General features: G+C 59.2%; 1 protein-coding gene across 3 annotated transcripts in view; it reads right to left on the bottom strand.

The window, feature by feature from the left end:
* Positions 1 to 9: 9 nt before the first annotated feature.
* Positions 10 to 18,874, bottom strand: part of MYRF (myelin regulatory factor) — a 36,634-nt gene continuing 17,769 nt past the window's right edge. Inside the window, exons 5-27 of one of the 3 annotated variants that reach the window (XM_030918500.1) lie at positions 18,045 to 18,324; positions 16,800 to 17,050; positions 16,598 to 16,721; positions 14,404 to 14,599; positions 12,390 to 12,466; positions 12,011 to 12,121; positions 11,568 to 11,658; positions 10,981 to 11,181; positions 10,595 to 10,706; positions 9,974 to 10,083; positions 9,063 to 9,223; positions 8,916 to 8,988; positions 8,541 to 8,629; positions 8,182 to 8,250; positions 7,680 to 7,760; positions 7,427 to 7,512; positions 7,142 to 7,333; positions 6,647 to 6,898; positions 4,890 to 4,992; positions 4,588 to 4,662; positions 4,135 to 4,240; positions 2,651 to 2,725; positions 10 to 2,462 (exon numbers count right to left, since the gene is read on the bottom strand). In XM_030918500.1, coding sequence (XP_030774360.1) covers positions 2,382 to 2,462; positions 2,651 to 2,725; positions 4,135 to 4,240; positions 4,588 to 4,662; positions 4,890 to 4,992; positions 6,647 to 6,898; positions 7,142 to 7,333; positions 7,427 to 7,512; positions 7,680 to 7,760; positions 8,182 to 8,250; positions 8,541 to 8,629; positions 8,916 to 8,988; positions 9,063 to 9,223; positions 9,974 to 10,083; positions 10,595 to 10,706; positions 10,981 to 11,181; positions 11,568 to 11,658; positions 12,011 to 12,121; positions 12,390 to 12,466; positions 14,404 to 14,599; positions 16,598 to 16,721; positions 16,800 to 17,050; positions 18,045 to 18,324 — 2,996 coding nt within the window. In that variant the 3' untranslated portion in view covers positions 10 to 2,381. Of the gene's footprint in view, positions 2,463 to 2,650; positions 2,726 to 4,134; positions 4,241 to 4,587; positions 4,663 to 4,889; positions 4,993 to 6,646; positions 6,899 to 7,141; positions 7,334 to 7,426; positions 7,516 to 7,679; positions 7,761 to 8,181; positions 8,251 to 8,540; positions 8,630 to 8,915; positions 8,989 to 9,062; positions 9,224 to 9,973; positions 10,084 to 10,594; positions 10,707 to 10,980; positions 11,182 to 11,567; positions 11,659 to 12,010; positions 12,122 to 12,389; positions 12,467 to 14,403; positions 14,600 to 16,597; positions 16,722 to 16,799; positions 17,051 to 18,044; positions 18,325 to 18,874 lie in introns of all 3 variants that reach the window. The other 2 variants (XM_010384927.2, XM_030918501.1) reach the window with 2 other exon arrangements.

Raw genomic sequence — 18,874 nt, 5'->3', positions numbered from 1 at the left:
GAGGCAAGCTCAGATACAAAGCAGTATTTATACATTTATTTATATATGTATATTTACTTCAGGAGAAAAGAACATTTCGGGGACAGGAAGCAAGCAGGCCCGGGGCTGCTTCCCTCACTGCCCACCTCAGAGTCAGAGTTGGCACACGATAAATACCAAGCTCAGGGAGAAGAACTGGGAGTTAACTGGGAGGTAGGGGGCGCTCTATGCACACGCAGGCTTCTAAGGGGGCACAGAATGGGCAGGAGGATTTGCACTGGGAGGCCCTATGTACAGCTTGAAGCTAGGGGGAGATTAGCCCAGTGGCTACAGGAACAAACGCCAAAGGAGAGAGAAGGGAGGGATGACCTGCTGGACCCCAGGGCAGGGATGGGGCCAAGACACACCATTGCTAGCCAGGCAGCTGGCAGCTTCTAGCAGGTGGCCCACTGACCTTCCCTGAAGCCCTTTTACCACAGGCTTAAGGCAACTTTGGTCCAAGGTTGACCCCCTCAAGCAGCTCGGAGCCCCAGCCTGGCCCCAACTCCTGCACTGAGGAACCCCTCCCCAGGCATGGAAACAGAGCCAGCTGCTAATGGGTTTGGGACTGTGCTGTGTCCAGATGGGCTCCAGGGGGCAGTGGACGGTCACTTTCCAGTTAAGGACTGAGGGGCCGCAGTCCCATTGAGGAAGCCCAGGAATCCTATTACATGGAGTAGGGCTCGGCAGTTTTAAGGCATAGGGAGGATTCCCCCAGTGGGAAGGAGAACAAAGTCATCCTAAGGAAGGCTCGGCCCCTGCATGGTATGGGAATCATAAAATTCCTATGTCAGCGGAACCAAATTGGGGAGGGGGCTGGAAGGAAGCTATCCCTGCTATTCCTGCATCCCCCTGCTGTTCCTGCATCCCCCTGCTGTTCCCTATCCTGAGGACAAGTGCTTTGAGATCAGTGGCAAAAGGGGGCCTGCAGTTCATAGGCTTCAAGGACTCAGCTCCACTATAGAAAGGCCTCCCATTCAAAGCTGAGAATGAGTGGTGGGACAGGGGCAAGGCCTGCTTCCCAAAGAGGTGGCAGCATACCACAGGGCAAGGACGGCAATTCCCTTTCCCATTTCTGGACCCATGGCAGACATGACTAAATGAATACCACACTCCTTCCATGAGCCTGGATGTAGCCTCAGAATGTACCAGGCACCACTAAGAAACTTGAAGTTGGCACTTAAGATACAACTTCTTCCCTAACCCAGGGTCTTGGTGGTCGAGAGTAGGATGGGTGTCTGAGGCTCCCTGGGAGGGATCAGAGTCAGAGCCCTGTCTTTGCAAGTGTCACACCCCTGCTCTGGCCCACTTGGAGCTTTCTAGCTGCATCCTTCCACTCCTTCCTGCCCTGGTTTAAGTGCATTTAGTAATTACTTCATTAATAACAGCAAAAGCTATTTGCATCTGCCCACCAGCCAAGACCAGGCTGCTGCTTGAGGGATTCCTGCTCCTCTGCTGAGAGAGAATGATGTGGTCACTGATCACTGTGAGCTCTGGACGCTCCCAGGAACGCAGGCAATGAAGCTGCAACACCATCTGGGCGCTCAAAAGGGAATTTCCTCTTCCCGGATATTCCTGGTTCAAGGCTCTAGGGCTTACCTGGCCCACTGGCCCCTACTGGTTCAGGCCTGTGAAGGGCTGAGGGTGGCTTCACCAGGCACTGAGTAGACTTAAGGCACAAAGTCATTTTCTCCAACCCATCCAGGGCTGGCCTCGGCTGCCCTGGGACTTCTTGGGAGCCAAGCTCTCCCAGGGAGAAGAAACCTCCTGGGCCACACTTAAAGCTTAGAAATCCGAGTCTGGCGTAACAGGCAAACCCCAGAAAGTCCACTACCAAGCCATCCCCCAGGGAACAGCTTTAAGCGGGAGAGCCGTCTGCCCTCCATTGACTCACGAGAGTCCACCCAAGTCTCTTAGGGCTGGATCCAAGTCCCCTGCTGATCTCAAAGATGGGCAGGTCCTCTCTCCAAGGGGGTTGGCTCCAGTCTCAAAAGGGGAGGCAGGGGAGAGTGGGCTCTGAACTAATCAGGGCCGCAGGCTTCCCGTTCCCTCCAGGGTCCCTGAACCAGCCCTCCAACCACCATATCTGGAAAGAGGTAAACTGGTCCTGTCCTGGCCCCTAGGGGGTGGCAGGCAGGAAGGCCCAGGAAGTCTCTGGCTCTCAGGTTCCCTCTGTGCTGTGAGAGGCGACCAGCTGGAACAGTAACTCCAGTGTGAAGACTTCCAGTTTCACCAGTCTTGGGTAGGGCCAGTGAACAGCAGAGCTGGCCTGCAGCAGGCTCCAGTGTAACACCATTGCATCCAGTATTGGGGGGTGCCTGGGCACCCCGGTCCCTGGTGCAGTGCTGCCTCAGGAGGGCAGCTCAGTTACACAGGCGGTAGAAGTGGAAGTAGTAGTCTGTGGCTGGCTGGACGAGAGCCTCCGAACTGCAGTTGGCCTGACCCTGGGTGGAAGGGCAGTGGGAAGGTGAGGCAGCTCTGGGGGTACAAGGCAGACGGCACTCCCTGCTGACGTTGCTTAACACTGTACCCCCAGTGCTACCACATACTGTGCAAACCCCCCATTCCTCAAGCCCCACGTCGCAGACAGGGGTACCCAGACCTCCGGGGTAGGTGGGATGCCCCTGCTCACCAGCAGTGCCACCCGGAAGTGGTAGGTGAATTCGCGGAAGGACAGGATGGTTATTGGCCACTGGTGAGAGGTGCCCTGGAGAGAAGAGAGAGAGGGGTCAGGACAAACTGCTGCCCTTATCCCAACCAGCATCTCACCACAGCTGTTGCAGTTCTGGGGTCTGTGGGGAGTTTTATGAAGGAAAAAAGCAGAGAACTTTGAAGAAATGGGAAGGAGCATGTTCTGCTTTGGCAGAAGGAGCAATGGCAGCTACTCCATGCAGACTGTGCCCGGGACTGGCAGGTCCACAGCCACCTCCACCTGGCCCCTGCCTCCTTCCCAGTCCTGTTGTGCTGGGTTCCCTCACCCGCTATGCTCTGGGCACATGAAAGTATTTCATTAGCCCCATCCTCAGGACAATCCAATGACACAGTGCTGCTACTAGCCCCATCTTCTGGATGAGGAAACTGAGCCACTTGCCTAAAAATCACAGTGTGGCAAAATCACACAGCTGGGATTCAAACCCAGGTCTGTCTGGCTGTCTCCCTCAGGGTGGCATGCAGCCTGGCCGCAGGCAGCTTGCCCATCTACCTGAGGCTTTGGCTCCGCGTCTGTGATGTGGTTTCAGGCCCAAGCACCATGTCTGCTGCATGTCTAGCTGGGTTCTCCGTTTCTCTCAGACACTGTCTCTTCTGCAGGGCCACAGGGCTCGGGCCTCCCTCAGAAGCACCCCCTCCTTTGTTGCAGGTGCTTCCTGCACGTCTTTTCTCCCTCACTATAGAGTATGTTCTTAGAAATCAAAACCTGTGTCTATTCCACCTCTCTCCCCTGCAGCTGGGCCCACCCAGCACAGGGCCTGGGACAGATGGGGCCCCAATCAATATTTTCTGAGTAAACACATGAATGGGCGAGAAAAAATAATCACTACTTCCCTTAATTTGGCCTGAGAGTCTTCTCCCATGGCCTCTTAGGCCCAAGGAGAAACTGGGGGTCCATCGGCCACAGGGACAGCTATAACTTCCGGTTACTTGGCCAGGGAGGAGCTGGCCATCCAGTTCTCCCAGAAGAGGTGGCCAAACATGGAGCCTGAGGGGTCCTGTAATGCTGCACATCTAGCTGTGCCACTTCCCCAACCTGAGCATGAGGTCAGCTCCTTCCTGCTTCTGCAGACACCTCCAGTGAGCCACAGCCCTCCCCGCCATGGGCTCCCAGACACCCGCCTGTTTCCATCATTGCACTCATCCACATTAACCCCTGTGATCTGCTTTCTTCCCCAGCTCTCCAGCACGGCAGGGCCAGGAGATGCTCAGCAGAGTGGAAGGAACAAACACGGGCATGCATGCCCCTCCCCAGGACACAGATGCCCAGGCCCCAGAGTGTCCCTTGTGGAGATGGCTTCACTCTATAACTCCCAGCTCCTGCTCCTTGCCCATTTGGGGGCCCAGTTGTGCCAAGAGAAAAGCAGCTCGGGCCTGGCCAGCCCACAGCTTCCTAGTCCCACCTACCTGGGTGTCCTGGTGGGTGTGGAGACTCTGTGGAAGGCTCCCTTCCTCACATGGCTCCTCCTTTGACCTCAGGCTGCACAGCATCACAGACACGGGGGAGGAGGAACTGGAGACAGGCCCAGATAGCAGAGAAATGAGGTTTTGGAGTCCCTCAACCTCAGCCCCCTTCCAGCCAGCCTGCCTCTGAATCTCCACCCAGCCTGAAACACTGCATAATAACCAGGGCCCTCGAACAAAACCTTTCCCATCGACCATCCCACGTGGTCCTCAGGCCAGGCGATCAGGTCATTTAGCCAATTAACCACAAAGCAGGCAATGAAGTCAGCACTCATCCCACCATGTAGGAAATACCAGAAACTCTCCAGCTATCCTCAGACTTGGCTGTTCTGAGGCTCTGCGGGAGATTCTCCCTGGCTCCCCTCCTGCCTCCCGCTTCCCCATGTTGGCACTCACTTCATCTGCAGAGTCAGGCTGAGGTGCAGTGGGGTGCCGCTGCTGACAGGGATGTGGTAGGTGAAGTTCCCAGGCCTGCAGGGGCAAAACTGGCACCTTAGCCTGAGGGCACCCTGCCACCACCCCCCGTGGACTCCTCAGCCCCCAATCTGTACTGGAGCCCTGCAGAGGCCTGGAAAGGGGCTGCCCTGCCTTATGGGACAGGCTTCTCACTGAGGGGGCAAGTTCTGGGCAATGTGTACCACCTGGGCTCATGTCACCTGAAGGGCCCTCCCTGGGTGAAGGGAGGGAGCCCAGCCCACCTGCAGGCATCCCCTGGAGCACAGTACTGGGAGGTGATGGGCATTGAATTCTCCAGCACCTGGATGGAGGTCAGGGAGGGCACTGGCTCTGCAAGGAGAGAGGCTGTTGGGGCAGGAGTAAGGTGACAAGGCAGGACACAAGTGAGAAGCAGGTAAGTCTTTCCTTGCCAGACTTGGATCAGTCACTCACACCTTAGTATGAATAAGTTCCAAGTTATTTTTTCCCAGACCTCCACAATGGCCAGAATCACACTACACCATTCCCTCAGCAGCCCTAGGACTACCCAGTTCTCATGAGCCTGACATCTGCTGCCTCAAAAGAACTGGAACACCCAGAAGGAGGGATGGGTCTTCACATCCCTTGCCAGGTGTACAGGAGCCCGCTCAAGGCCTCCATTCCTGACTGCGGGCATCTCTCCCAGTTCTGGATTCAGAAACATCAGTTACACTGGTAGCTTGAAATCAGCGGTGGTGACAGCATCACACAAATCAGGCTCCCCCCGCCCCGAGGCCGATGATTACACTGCTACCAGCACGCTGCTCCTCACAGCCTCCCTGAACAGACCTACTGCAGGCTGGCTGGCTGGGTAGAGGTGGGACTGAAGTGTGACAAGCCAGATGGGGGAGACAGGCCTTCTTGCTCATCTCGTTTACGTACAGTCTTGCTGCTGCCTGACTATCCACCCAGGAACGGGGAAGCTGGGGCCACTCAACATTTGCTGGACCTGGTATGTTTTCAGCTCTGAGGCATGACCCAGGGACCCAAGGACCCCAACAGGATCCAGGACACCCTGTGTGGCCAGGACAGGTATCAGATACAGACGAGATGGAAGGTGCCCTTCCCACATCCCTTCTGGGCAAATTCCAAAGATCCTTTAAAGAGTCAGCTCAAATGTCACCAACTCCAGAGAAGTTTTCCCTGATCATCCCCACCTGTGTCCAGATTAAGTGTCCTCCCCAGTCCCAAAGCTACCGGCATGTCCCCTCAGAGCCTCATCACACTGCTGTGTTTTCATCTCTGTGAGGTCTTTGGGGACAGGAGCGTATCCGTCTTCATCACCCCCAGTCCCCTGTACAGAGCCGGCCACAGAGTGGCAGGCAGCTCAGTAAATGGGTGTCGTAAACATCTCCCCCATGGGGTTCCCCCATCACTTTGAATTTCCATCTCTGTAAGCCACATTTTCCAGGGTTTCTTTTTCTTGAAGCCACAAAGCCCATCAAATGAAAGTTAGTGAGAGCAGAGCTGCCTGGTTGAAGCCAGGAAGCCTCCCACCCTCCCCTTCAACCCCCAGGGCAGCCCCCAGGGTGCCTCAGAGGAACCCAGTTTGAAAACTGAATAAAAGGTTCTGTAGCTTTGTTAAAACCAAAGATACGAGGTTTGGGAAATAATAGGCAAGACCCGGTATAGCACCCTCCTGGTGCTGGCATGGTGAAGGAGGCATCAGACTCGGGATCAAATATAAGCCCTGCCTCAGAGGGGCTGTATAACCCTGGGCAGGTCACTTCACCTTAGTCTCCATCCCATTTCTTCAGCTCAACAATAGGAACAATTCCTTTCTTGCAGCAGTGCTGTGAGGACTAAATGAGATGAGCTACGTAAGGCTGCGGGCCTGATCCCTGACCCTTACTCTATGCTCAGCAAACGTCTATTGACTGACAAGTCTGAACCCAGACAGTCACATGACTGGGCTGAGGTGGGCCCTGGCCAGTGAGCCTTGCCAGGCTGGGCTGGGTATTATCAGGGGTGCAGCAAGTACCTGACTGGCCCTGGGCCCAGGTGGGCTGAGCAGGGCCCACGCTGGACTGGGGGGCCCCTCGGCGGGCCCGGCCATGGAAACCAAGGCTGGGACTGTTCTTGGCTTTGCCCTGCCCCCCAGGGAAGGGGACTGCAGGGCTGGCCAGAGGCTCCAGGCTCTTGTGATGCTTGGAGTGGCCAATGCCATTGGCTGAAAGACCCCAGGACTTGGCTCTGATGTTGGTGACTGGCAGAAGGGCCATCTGGCTGGGGCCTGTGGATAGAACCAGGGACAGGCTGAGAAGCAGGGAGCTGGCTGCTTCCTGTCCAGCTGTCTCTAGGGCTCCATAAGACTGAGTGAACCCCATGTGTCTCTTGGTCCTCTCAGGGGAACTTCCCAGTCATTGTCCAGAGCCTCTTTCTGGGCTCCAGGAGACCCTCCCACCAATGAGTATTTGGGCCTTTCTCTCTACTCAGGTAGCCCTCGCCCCAAGCCCCAGCCCAGAGAAAGCCTTACCTGAACGGTTGGTGCTGGGGCTGGGATTTGGGCTGAGAACATGGCCAGGGTTAAAGCTGGGTCCAAGACTAGGACCAGTGGTAGGGTTGGTGGTGGGTGAGGAACAGCAGACGACAGGGCAGGGGTGGCTGGAACACAGGTCCAGGGTGCGGATGGCAGAACCTGGGGCCGAGCTGGTGAGGCTGGTGGTCACTGAGGAGGCCAGAGGCTGTGTGAGCCGGAGGAGCCCCCAAGAGAGAACATAGCAACCTCCCCGTCCCACCCCAGACCTGCCCAGACACGCACCCAGCAGCAAAGTGGGCTGTATGCCTGGTAGCCCAGTGGTTATGGGGGACTGTCGGAGCTGTGTGGTCCCAAAGCTCTGGCTGGACCTGCTGGGGAAGGATGGGCTGAGCTCAGAGGGGCTGGGAGAGCCTGAGGGGAGAGGGCCTGGCAGTCCTGGAGAGGCAGGAGGGCAGGAGAAGGCAGAGAGGGAGGGGAGGGAGGCAGGAAGAGGGGCAGCAGGAGCCAGAGGAGAGGGGTGCCGGTCAGCACGTACCATGGGCACAAGGCCTCACTCCCCCCAGGGGGCTGGGGCCGGAGCAGGGCCAGGAGACAGGAAGTGGACACGGCAAAAGAGCTAAGGGGCAGCAAAGAGGCAAAGGGTGAGACAGGCAAAGGGGAAGAGAAGAGAAGACACAGTCAGAGGTGGCCCCAGGAGCTGGGGGTGACAGTGGGCTCACAGAGCCCAAGGCCCTGCCCTGGCCCTCCTTCCGCCTACCCCATGTTCCAACCCCAGCCCCTCAGACAGCCCTGACTGGCAGGCCCGGCTACCTGGAGGGGCACTAAACAGGCCAGACACAAACATCGGTGTCAGCAGGGACTGGCAAAGGCTGCCCACCCTCCAAGGAGGCTCTCCCTGGACCCCCACAGCACCCCAGCAGGCTGAGAGGCTAAGGATGAACTCCTTTAGAGAAGACAGTCTCATGGCTCTCTGACCTGGGCCTGCCCACCAAAGCCCCACCTGGCCTGGAGGCTTGACGTGGCATCCAGGAACCTACCCGTCAGTGTCTACCAGGTCCTCCTCTGTGCGCAGGCTCAGCACGTACAGTGTGGACATGGACACCACGCTGGAGCCACAGAAAAGGGTGACCGTTAGAGCTGGAGCCACCAGCCAGTGCCCTCTCTCTAGGACAAGGCTGTGGTCCTTGCTCCTGAAGCTGGGCTCCCAGGTGATGCCTGCAAAATGGGTCACCCCAGAGGGAGGAGGCAGAAAGGCCCACCTCACTGAGACCTCAGCTGCCTGATCTCCCGAGCTACATCCTCCTCTTCCCCTAGGCCTGAGCCCATGGGCAGGTGACTCCACTGGGCAGCTCCACTCCCCTAGTCAGCCACCCTGAGAGCCCAAGGGACAAGTCACCTGAAGGCCATGACCACCACCAGGGCAATGATGGTTCCCTGCAGGAAGCGCTGGCTGATGCAGGCCTGGTCCGGAACCACGGACGATGACTGAGGACCAAGAGGAAAAGTGCAAATGCAAAGAGGGCCAGGTTGAGGCTGCCTGCAGTGGGCTCTGCTGGAGGTCGGGCGGGGGAGTGGGTGGTTAAGTGGGTGCCCCATTCCCCCAGGGGGCAAAGGGAGAAGAAAGAGAAACTGGGGGCTGGCAGGGCTACAGAGTCACAAGGAGAGGGAAGCGCCAGAGGCAGTGAGGCTGGAGAACTGCAACCCGGAAAGGGAGGCCACAGGGATGGGGAACTGCCCATCCAACCCACCTGCCATCCCTGCTCACCCTTACCTTGCTAGCCACCTTAGGGGGCCTCTTCTTGTGGGGGACACTGCCTGCCCGGCTGAACTGGCTCCCTGCATGGCTGCAGCAAGAGGGCCAGGATCAGGGGTGTCCCTGGGAAGAAGGGTCTCACCTTCCCTCACCCCGCACCCCTACCTGAAGGCGCCTGAGCTGCCGGTGGATTTGAGGCTGTCGAGCCGCCGCAGCTTGGCCAGCTTGTGGCTCCAGCGCTCCAGCTCATCAATGCGTGTCTCCAGGTTGTCCGTCAGCTTGCACAACTCCTTCACAGCCCCCACGTTCTCCATGAAGATGCGCTCCTGCCATGGGCCATAGGCCAACACAGAGGGCCCAGTCAGGCCCGGGAGCCCCAGACTGCCAGACCTCAGGGGGCAGGAGGGGCGGCCACTGTCCCTGGCCACCGGGAGGCCCTCAAAGCCTCCCTACCTGGGCGGGCCCCTCCAGTCCAGCCTCGGCTCCCACAGCTCCTGTGCCTGTCTCCAAGCAACACGCTCACCTCTGCACCTTCACCTGGGCTGTCCCACCTGCCTGAATGGCCCTCCCCACTCCCTGCCAGAGCTCTCCTCCCCTAAGCCTGAAGTCTGCAGCCCCGAGATCTGCCCTCTCTGATGACTGCTGTCTCACATGTCAGCATTTCACTATTCACCTTGGGTGGAGACCCATTACATGCCACCTTGGTGCCCAGACTCAGGACAGGTGACAAAAGTCATCCTCACAATAAATCACGTATTTCAGCGTGCAGGTAACCATATGAGGATGTCTTTGCAGTTCTATTACTGCCCTCATTTTACTGGGGGTGGAAGGCGATGGCCCTCCACAGGGTTTCTCTTGCCCTTGATCACACAGGCTCCAGGGGCCAAATCCCTACCCAGTCATCTCCTTGAACACTCACCCCTTCCCTGTGGGGTGCAGAGGGCACTCTGGAAGCAGCATGAGAGCTGAGGTTGCTCCTGCAGTGCCCCCTCCCCAGTATCTATGGAGGTGATAAGTGTCCCCCAGCTGGCTCCCCCCTTGCCTCTGGGCTCCTTCCCATTGCCCCACCCACAGACCTTGTTCACCACCAGGAAGTTCTCTATGGTTTTCCCATTGGCAAAGACCACGTCTCCGGTGTCTTTCACAGCCTCAGGCAAGATCTCCTTCACCTCCTGAGCGATGACACCTGGAGGTGGGGGACAAGCCAAAGATGGGTGGGGGGTGGGAAAGGGCAGGATTGGAGAGGGTAACATTCTGGAACCCAGAGATTTGGATTCCAAGGAGCCCTGGAGCAGGGGGATCCCGGAACAAGTGTTCACAGGATTGCAATTCCAGGGCTCAGATGTAAGGTTCCCGGGCTGGGGTGGGGCAGATTCCTGGGGATAAGGATCCCAGGGGGAGTGGGTAGTATTCCGGCAGGTTAAAGGCAGGATTCATCTAGGGAAGGGCGAGGGTCCCTAGGCCGGGATTCTCAGATTTCCACTGACAATGGGGGGAGGTTCCGGGGACCTGGAGAAGTGCGATTTTCCAAGGTCTGAGGGGAGGGACTTCTAGAAGGCATGATTCCCAGGGGCGCAGTTCCAGGAGTCAAGAGGAGGGGTTTCTGGGAGTAGGATTTCCAGGTGACAGGGGGCGAGGTCACTGAGACCGAGGTTTCTGGGTTCCCGGACCCCAGTCCGCGCCAGCCCGGTCCCTACCTGTCTCTGGCACAGTGGCCTCGATGCCCGCGCTGACGGCGAACTCGGGCTTGTATCTGTAGTGCACCAGCCGCATGCGCGAGATCCTCTTCAATTGCTCGGTGGTGTCCACCTGCGGGGAGCCAGGCCCGGGAATGAACCCCTCCCCTCCTGCGGCGGTCCTGGAGCAGACCCCGGAGCCCAGGAGGGCGGCAACCTGGAGGCTGCAGTGTGGAAAGGAGATCCCACTACTGGAGTCGTTAGATCGGGATTCGAGGCCAGCCTCCCTCCCTTCCTTCCCCGGCAGCCCCGCCTTTCCGCGCGGTCACGCCCCCTCCCCAGGAGCCCCGCCCCCGCGACCCACCGCAGCCTCTAGCCCCGCCCGGCCCCCACAGCCCCGTCCCCACCTCCTGCACGTGTTCTTTGGCTCGCAGGTCGGAGGGGTGCATAAGCGAGCCCATGACCTTGACATTCCCGTGCACAACCAGCGCCTCGTCCGGCCGGTCTGTGTTGATGCCCACGCGGCCGTGGTGGAAGACGGTGTCGGGCACCTGTGCCCGCTGCCACAACACATCGCTGTCGCTCTCGAACTGGCCTGGGTTGGAGGCCTACCGCGAGTTAGGGCTGGATCAGTCCTGGGGGATAGGGAGGGGACCTGCAGGGCCCTGGGAGCAGGGGAAACTCCACAGCAGCCCCTCCCCTTCCAGCCAGGGCTTCTCACTGCACCAAGCCCAACTTGAACTGTCCCTCCCATTGTGACAACTTTTTGTCACTTGTGGGATCCCAGAAGCTACCAGGTCTTTGTCCACCTCCCTGCTTTACTGTGAAGACCCTGCAGCCCAGAGAGGGTGGGAGCCTTGCCCAAGGGCACACAGCCAGTGCCTAGCAGGATGAGCATGCCCACTCTTGACTCTCAGGACCCGGGTACTTCTGCTTGCTGTTTCTCCCAGCCCTAGAGAGGGCTGTCTATGCCCTGGGAGGAGGTGGCCCTCACCCGCACAATGATGCGCTCTGAGATCTGGGCAGCCAGCGTGTAGTTCTGGTTCTGTGCGTGGGCCTGGAGGGCCACCACCAGCATGAAGTACCTGGGACACACAGGGGTCTCAGAAGTACTCAGGGCCTGCCCCCTCCCCAGAGCCACCCTTTCCCTGGCCAGATGCATGTTCATCTCTCCGCATCCTACAGAGGAGGAACCTGAGCCTCCGCCAGGGGGCAGAAATTCCCCAGGGCCCACAGCACGAAGCCAGGGCTGTTTCTCAACACAGAAGCCAGGCTTCTGCTCTTCCCACCCTTAAGTCAATGAAGGGCTCTAAATCTCAGGTCTCTCATCTGTGCAATGGCTCAGCCTGTAGGACTGTGTGACTGGCGTGCCACACAGGGCGGTGTCTTCCTGCCTCAGAAATGGAGGGGCTCAGGGGCAGGCTCCCACCTGCTCACCTCTGGTCAGGGTTGGGCTTGCCCTTCTTACGCATGTTGTTAGCGGTGGTCTCGCTGAAGTGCAGCCGCCCCACAGTCACCTTCGTGACCTGCTCAGGGGGCAGATTGACCCTGCAGAGGAGAGGCAGGGTGCTCAGGGGGCAGATTGACCCTGCAGAGGAGAGGCAGGGTGCTCAGGGGGCAGATTGACCCTGCAGAGGAGAGGCAGGGTGCTCAGGGGGCAGGGAGGGAGGCTGCAAGAGCCACGCCGCTCAGGGGCACCCAGGCTAGCAATGTAGGCAAGGCGGACACCCTGGGTGCCTCCCTGGCTCCTCCATTCCCAAGCCAGCTTTAGTGTGGGTCCTTCTAGGTACCACCCCCAACAGGGTCAAACACTCACGTGACCGGGTTGAAGGGCCGCTTGCTCCGGTCTGACTGGGACTGCTCGATGTTAATGGACTGGTTCAGGGCCTCCAGCTGTGGGGAGTGAAGCCAGTGGCATCTCAGGATGGGGTTACCCAGGTGGTCCTGCCCTGCTGCCCACTCTCAGCCAGGCCTGGCCCAGCTAGAGCTCACCAGGAAACAGGGCAGCACCCAGCCCTCAGCCGTGTTTCCCACAAGCTCAGATGCCTTCTGCATGGTCACATCCCCTCACACCCTACTTCACACCCACACCCTCCTCACCCCCTCACAGCATAGCACTCCCCCAACTTCTGCACAGCTGCGCATGCACAGTCACTCCCCAAACACCCACACCCCCATTCCACACCCACACACTCCCCCCACCTCTGCATGTGTGCGCGCACACACACACACACACTCACAGCCCCACCCTCCCTCACGTCCATACCCACACACCTCACAGCAGCCTCCAAGCCCATCCACTTGCACCCAGGCCCACTCACTCCCCAGATCCTCTCCATACCCACGTCTCCTCTACTCCTCCATGTGCACTGGCAGAGCCATGCCAAGGTGCCATGCCTGGCTCACTTATGACACCGAAATCGACAGACCCAGCCATGTCCCCAGGGAGCTCATAGACTCAAAATCAGCCACTACTGGGGTTGTGCTGTGGTGCCTCCCAATAGGCCTCAGAGGAGGGGCCCTGGGGAGAGGACCAGCATGGAGTCTGCCCGGAGAGGAAGGATGCGTGTTGGGAAGGACATCCAAGGCAAAGGGAGCTGCAGGTTGGAGGGCAGGGGCTGTGATGGGCACGAGAGGTTTGGGGTACCACACATGGCAGAGCTGGATTGGAGGGCAGGGCCCCCAAGGCCCCCGTGGTGCAGCTTGGAAGCCGGGGCTTTGATAGGAAGACAGTGGGGGCCTTGGAAGGATAGGGAGTGCTGTGGCCGCCTGAGTCTCAAGTGGGCCAGGAGTTGGGGGTCCCAACTGTCATGGACATTCTGACAAGGAAGGGAGGTAACCCAGACCAGGGGATGGACAGGAAAGAGGCAAGGACCGGACCAGGTACAGGGATCTTCCAGGGCAATAGCAGGGCCAGATGCATGATGAGAGGGGAAAGAGGGCCCTGACCCAGATTTGTGGCTCGGGTAACCAAGGCCCTGCGCCCCATTCCCTGAGAGGGGAGCCCAGGGTGGGAGGCAAGTGTGCAAGGAGTTTAGTTTGGGACCTGGAGCTGAGGCACCTGGTAGAGGGCTCAGGAGATGGGTCTTGACTAGGGTTGCAGACTTGGGAATCACAGGCTGGAGCAGGAAACGGGGCGAGAGGGAGGCAGAGAGGCAGGGAGGCAGGGAGGCAGGCTAAGGAGCCCAGTGAGAGGGAAGCAGGCTGAGAAGCCTAACGTTTAAGGGGCAGGCACAGGGCGAAAGGGAGGCAGGGAGGCAGGAAGGCAGGTTGAGGAGCCCAACGAGAGGGAGGCAGGCTCAGGAACCCAGTGTTTAAGAGGCAGGCGCAGGGCGAGAGGGAGGCAGGCTGAGGGGCAGGCACAGGGAGAAAAGGTGGGAGGGTGGGGCAGCGGTGGCAGGGCAGGATCTAGTTTACACACACATACACACACACACATTCGCACACATGCTTGCTTTTTTTCTTTTTTTGAGATGAAGTCTCACTCTGTTGCCAGGCTGGAGTGCAGTGGCACGATCTCAGCACCCTACAACCTCCGCCTCCTGGGTTCAAACGATTTTCCTGCCTGCCTCAGCCTCCCGAGTAGCTGAGATTACAGGCCCGCACCACCACGCCCGGCTAATTTTTGTATTTTTAACAGAGATAGGGTTTCACCATGTTGGCCAGGCTGGTCTTGAACTCCTGACCTCAAGTGATCTGCCCGCCTCCCAAAGTGCTGGGATTACAGGCGCGAGCCATAGCACCCAGCCAACCCTTGCTTTTTCTGGGGTCTTTCAGTGCCCCCCAAAGGGCCCTCCTGCCCTCCCTTCCTTGCCGAGCCCCAAACTTGCCTTCACTCCATGCAGCTTCAGATAGAAGCAGTCGAGGGGCTTGAGGCCCTCAGGCGTCTTGACGTACTTGGGCTCGCCCAGCATGCCGATGTACACCGTCACCTGGAAGTGGTTCTTCTTCTGGCACACAAAGGCATCATCGCCCACCGAAAAGTTGAAGCCCTTGTCCGCGTCCACACGGTAGGTGAGCATGGGTCTGGGAACAGGTAAGGGCACTCCCCTGAGGCCCCAGAGCCGGGCCTGGAACATCGGTTCCTCCCACCTGCTAGGTTGCAAAACCACTTCCCACCTCACACCCCTGCATCCTCAAACCACCATTGCAGCTGCCCCCACTCCTGAGAAATGGAAACTGAGTCCCGGAAAGGATTCTGGTACAGGGTTGCAAACTCCTTAGACAACATTCTCTCCTCTACCCCATGCCTCAGGCCACTGCCCTGTCCTGGTGATGGGGGAAGCAGGGCCAGACCCTGAGGCCCACCAGATGGGAGGGAACTCCTGAGCCAGGGAGGGCTTAACTGCCCTCTCCACACTTGGCTCCTTCCCAGAAGGCTGCCTGAAGCCCCCTCACTCACCCGAGAGGGACTGTGTCTGCAGAGCCTCACGGAGCCTGACAGCTAGTTGCCCTGGAAACGGTGGAACCAGGCGCCTGCTCTGCTGCAGACCCAGCCCCTGCCCACCGGCTTGCTCAAGTCCCCAGACACCCTCATTCCCACTCCCTCCTCATTCCTACTCCCTCCATCTGCCCGGGGAGGGAAGGGGCACTCCTGGACTCTCCCTCAGACTCAGCCTCAGTTTGCCCATCTGTTGTTGGGTTTAGTGTCCCATGTTTGGCCCCTTTGGGACGCCTCTAGTTGACAGTAAAAAGAGCAACTGGGCCAGGCTCGGTGGCTCACGCCTATAATCCCAGCACTTTGGGAGGCCGAAGCAGGCAGATCACTAGGTCAGGAGTTCGAGACCAGCCTGGCCAACATGGTGAAACCCCGCCTCTACTAAAAATACAAAAATTAGCCGCCTGTAATCCCAGCTACTCGGGAGGCTGAGGCAGGAAAATCTCTTGAGCCCAGGAGGCGGAGGTTGCAATAAGCCGAGATCACGCCACTGCACTCCAGCCTGGGCAACAGAGCAAGACCCCATCTCAAAAAAAAAAAAGCAACTGTTGGCCTGTGGCTTAGCGCACCCTCACTCAGGTCCCCAGGCACAAGAGTGGTCACAGGAATGCCCAGTGCCAGCCCGGAGGAAGCTGGGCAGGGAGAATGCTTCCAAACTTGTGGGAAGAGGCCTCTGGGCCTGGCCAGTGTTGCCAAAGGCCTGGGCTCACCACCTCTTCCCTCCCGGAGCTCCACTCACCTGCCTGACCTAGCAAAGCACCCAGGAAGTGCCTGGGCCACTTCCGGGGCTGCAGCTGCCAAGCTTCCTGGCCTTAGGGCCTGGGGTGGCAAGGGTAGCCCAAAGAGTATGGGGGTAAGAGTAGGGGGCTTCCTCCCCATGTCAGAGAGGCTGGAGTGCCATACGACTGCACCCCCACCTGGCAGGACTTCACGGGACCCTCCAGCCACCCAGCAGCCAGACGCCCCCAGCCCTGGGGCTGCTGGCTAAGAATTCCCCCAAAGCCTGGAGCACCCAACTCCATGCAGCTGTTCTAATCTGCTGGCCCAGGCCTGGCCATATCCACAGTTACCCTGTCACTGGCCCACTGGCCTTCTGGGGGAGCCACGGGAGTGGTCCCTACAGGGCTCCCGGCCTGGGGCCTGGAAAGATGGAGCCCTCTGGTGTTGAGGGGGCACTAGGAATGCTCGGGCAGCCTCTGACCTGATCCTCCCCAGCCCCTCCTCCCTCCCTCTAGGGAGGGGCTGCCGGGAGGGTCCCGCTGGGGCTCAGCTTCCGGCTACCTTCCTGGAATGCAGGGGGAGGAGGCGGGGAAGGAGGAGCCGGGAAAAAGCACCCATCTGCCCACTTCTCCCTGACTTGGTTCCCAGCTGCTCCTCCCTTGCAATTATCACCTTCTCAGGGAGGCCTGGGGCTGGCCTAGGAGTCAGGAGCCCTGAGTGCCAGTCCTGGCTCTTCCCTGAGCCTGTTTGCTCTTCTGTGAAATGAGTGCTCCCAGGCCCTGCTCTAGGACCTTGATGGGGTCCTGGGCTGGGGCGTCCCAAGATGGGGTGGGCTGGAGGAGTGGGGAATATCGCGAGGCACTCACAGCTCCTTGTAGTTAGCGTCATACAGGGTCGCCCACTTGTTCTGCTGATGGGGCTGCCACTTGATGGACTGGTAGTTGGGGTCCAGGTAGGAGCCACTGAGGCTGTCACTGTCCTGCAGGAGGCCTGGAGGGAGGGAATGCCCATGTGGGCCCTGCACATTGGGCCCCACACCCCACCTTGAAGGGCTGGCCAGCCATGTACCTGGGGAGGGGGCACCTGGCGGGTGCCAAGGCGGTGTCTGGACACGGGCAATGCTGAGAGGCAAAGAACCAGGGCCCGGGGAGAGCGGACCCTGGGGAGGCCAGGGTGGGGATGGGGCTCGAGTGGGGTGCAGAGGCAGGGCTGTCACCGTCCCGGGCTCCTGTTTGATCATTCCATTCAGCATCTGGGCATTGAGGGTGCTGGGGGGGGATTCGGAGTGCTTCCTCTTCTTGGAGGGGTGTGTGGGGAGCCTGGGGGGACAGAAGTGTGCACCATGGGGGCTGGCTTTCCCTGAGCCCCTCCCACTGGGTAGTATCCACCTCTCTCCTCTCTCTAGCCTGTTTGGGCCAGGATATGCCCCTCCCAGAGGACACCTCCTGCAGGAAGCCCTCAGGCTTTGCCTCCTCCTACTCCCCATTGCTCTGTACTGTCATTTTCTGCTTCCACCACTCTTTGCTTCCCCCAGACTGTGGCCAGGAGCCACACCTGACTTGGTGTCTCCATCATGCCCAGCAACTGGGCTGGCTCACAGAATCACAGCAATCGCTTGAGGAATGAATGGGTTTGTCTCTGCCTGCAGTGTCACACTCAAGGTCACCCTTTATAGTAGGGGCTCTACGGACAGCAGACCCCGTGATCAGAAACAAGCCACAGAGGGCCTGGGCGACAAAAGCCAGGGAAGGGGAGCTTCCTGGGGCAGGGAATTTAAAGGGGACTGCACAGCACTCCTTCCTCTTCTGGTTTACAAAATGCTTTGACAGCAGAACCTTCCTTTGAACTAAACCTTTCATGGAATCTCCATGTGTAAAACAGATGAAAAGACAACCGTGCAGGTTGAGTCAGAGTGCGGGGCTTGAGCTTGGGTCTAGGAAGAAGACTCCTCAGAAACCTGAGGGTTCCATGAGACAGCTGCAAAATCACTGGGGTGTGGGTAAGAGCACAGCCCCGGGCCCAGTCCTGGTTTATGATCTGGGCGGGACGTTTCCCCCATCAGAACCTCAGTTTACCTACCTGTGCCTACCAGATAAGGTAGTTGTGAGCAATTAGCCATGGCTGTAAACTCCTCAAGGTATTGCTGGGCAAACGTGTGTAAATATGTTGACCCCCATCTGCCCTGCAGAGCCTTCTGCCCTCCCTGGGCACATCCCGGTCCCTACCTCCCTCTCTGGCCTGCCCGCCGCCCTGCCCACCCTGGTTCCTGCACCCCACCTTCCCACCCCAGGGAGCCAGCCGCCCACGTCTTACTCAGCTCCATGCTGCTGCAGGAGCTGGTGCAGCATCTGGGACTGCTGGGTGTGGTGGAGATCAGTGGGCACCAGCCCCTGCCCCATGGCAGCGTAGGGGGGAACCGGAGGCTCGGCCTTCATGTACAGGTCCCGCTGCAGGACAGGGTAGTGAGGTGGAGGTGGGGGGGGTGGCGGGGGGCCTGGCAAGTGGGCTGGAGGTGGGGGCGGATGCTCCAGGCGGGAGGGGACTCCCACGTGGCACAACGTCTCAGGGGTTATCGTGCGCAGGAGATGGGGTTCTGCAGGAGAAATGGGGGAGCAGACATCTGAGACCAACCGCACCGTCCTCCCCAAGGCAGAGTCTCCTGCTTCCACTCCGTCCTGAGCCAAGCCCGGGGACTGTCCCCCACCTACCCTAGGTGGAAGGGCCATTGGTCAGTCACCTACTAGAGGCCTGAGCAGGGAGGCACAACCCTGCCCAAGGAGAGGCAGCCCTTCACCCCATCCTAGCCACCTCCTGCCCCCAGGCTGGGCCAGGAGGATCCAAGTCCAATCTAAAGGTCCCCCTCCGTCCCCATTTCCTCTGAGGCCTGCTCCTTCTCTGGGCCTCAGGAAGGAGTCTCCAGAGACCCCCAGCCCAGGTTTGCCCGGTGCTCCTCCCTCCGGCAGGCAGCCCCTCTTCTGGGCTCTCAGGGGCCAGCCCCCCGGCCTGAGCGGGGAGGCCCCAGCTCCCTTTGTTCCCCAGGAGGCATTCCAGGGATGTTTTTGGTAAGATAAACAGAACTCTTGACCCCAATCCGGACTGCGGGGAGCCTGCTCCCGTGGTGGTTCTGCTCCTGGCCACCTGGG

This window comes from Rhinopithecus roxellana, chromosome 15, assembly GCF_007565055.1.
Source record: "Rhinopithecus roxellana isolate Shanxi Qingling chromosome 15, ASM756505v1, whole genome shotgun sequence".
Classification (NCBI taxonomy): Eukaryota; Metazoa; Chordata; class Mammalia; order Primates; family Cercopithecidae; genus Rhinopithecus; species Rhinopithecus roxellana.
This window is presented reverse-complemented; position numbering and strand designations above follow the sequence as displayed.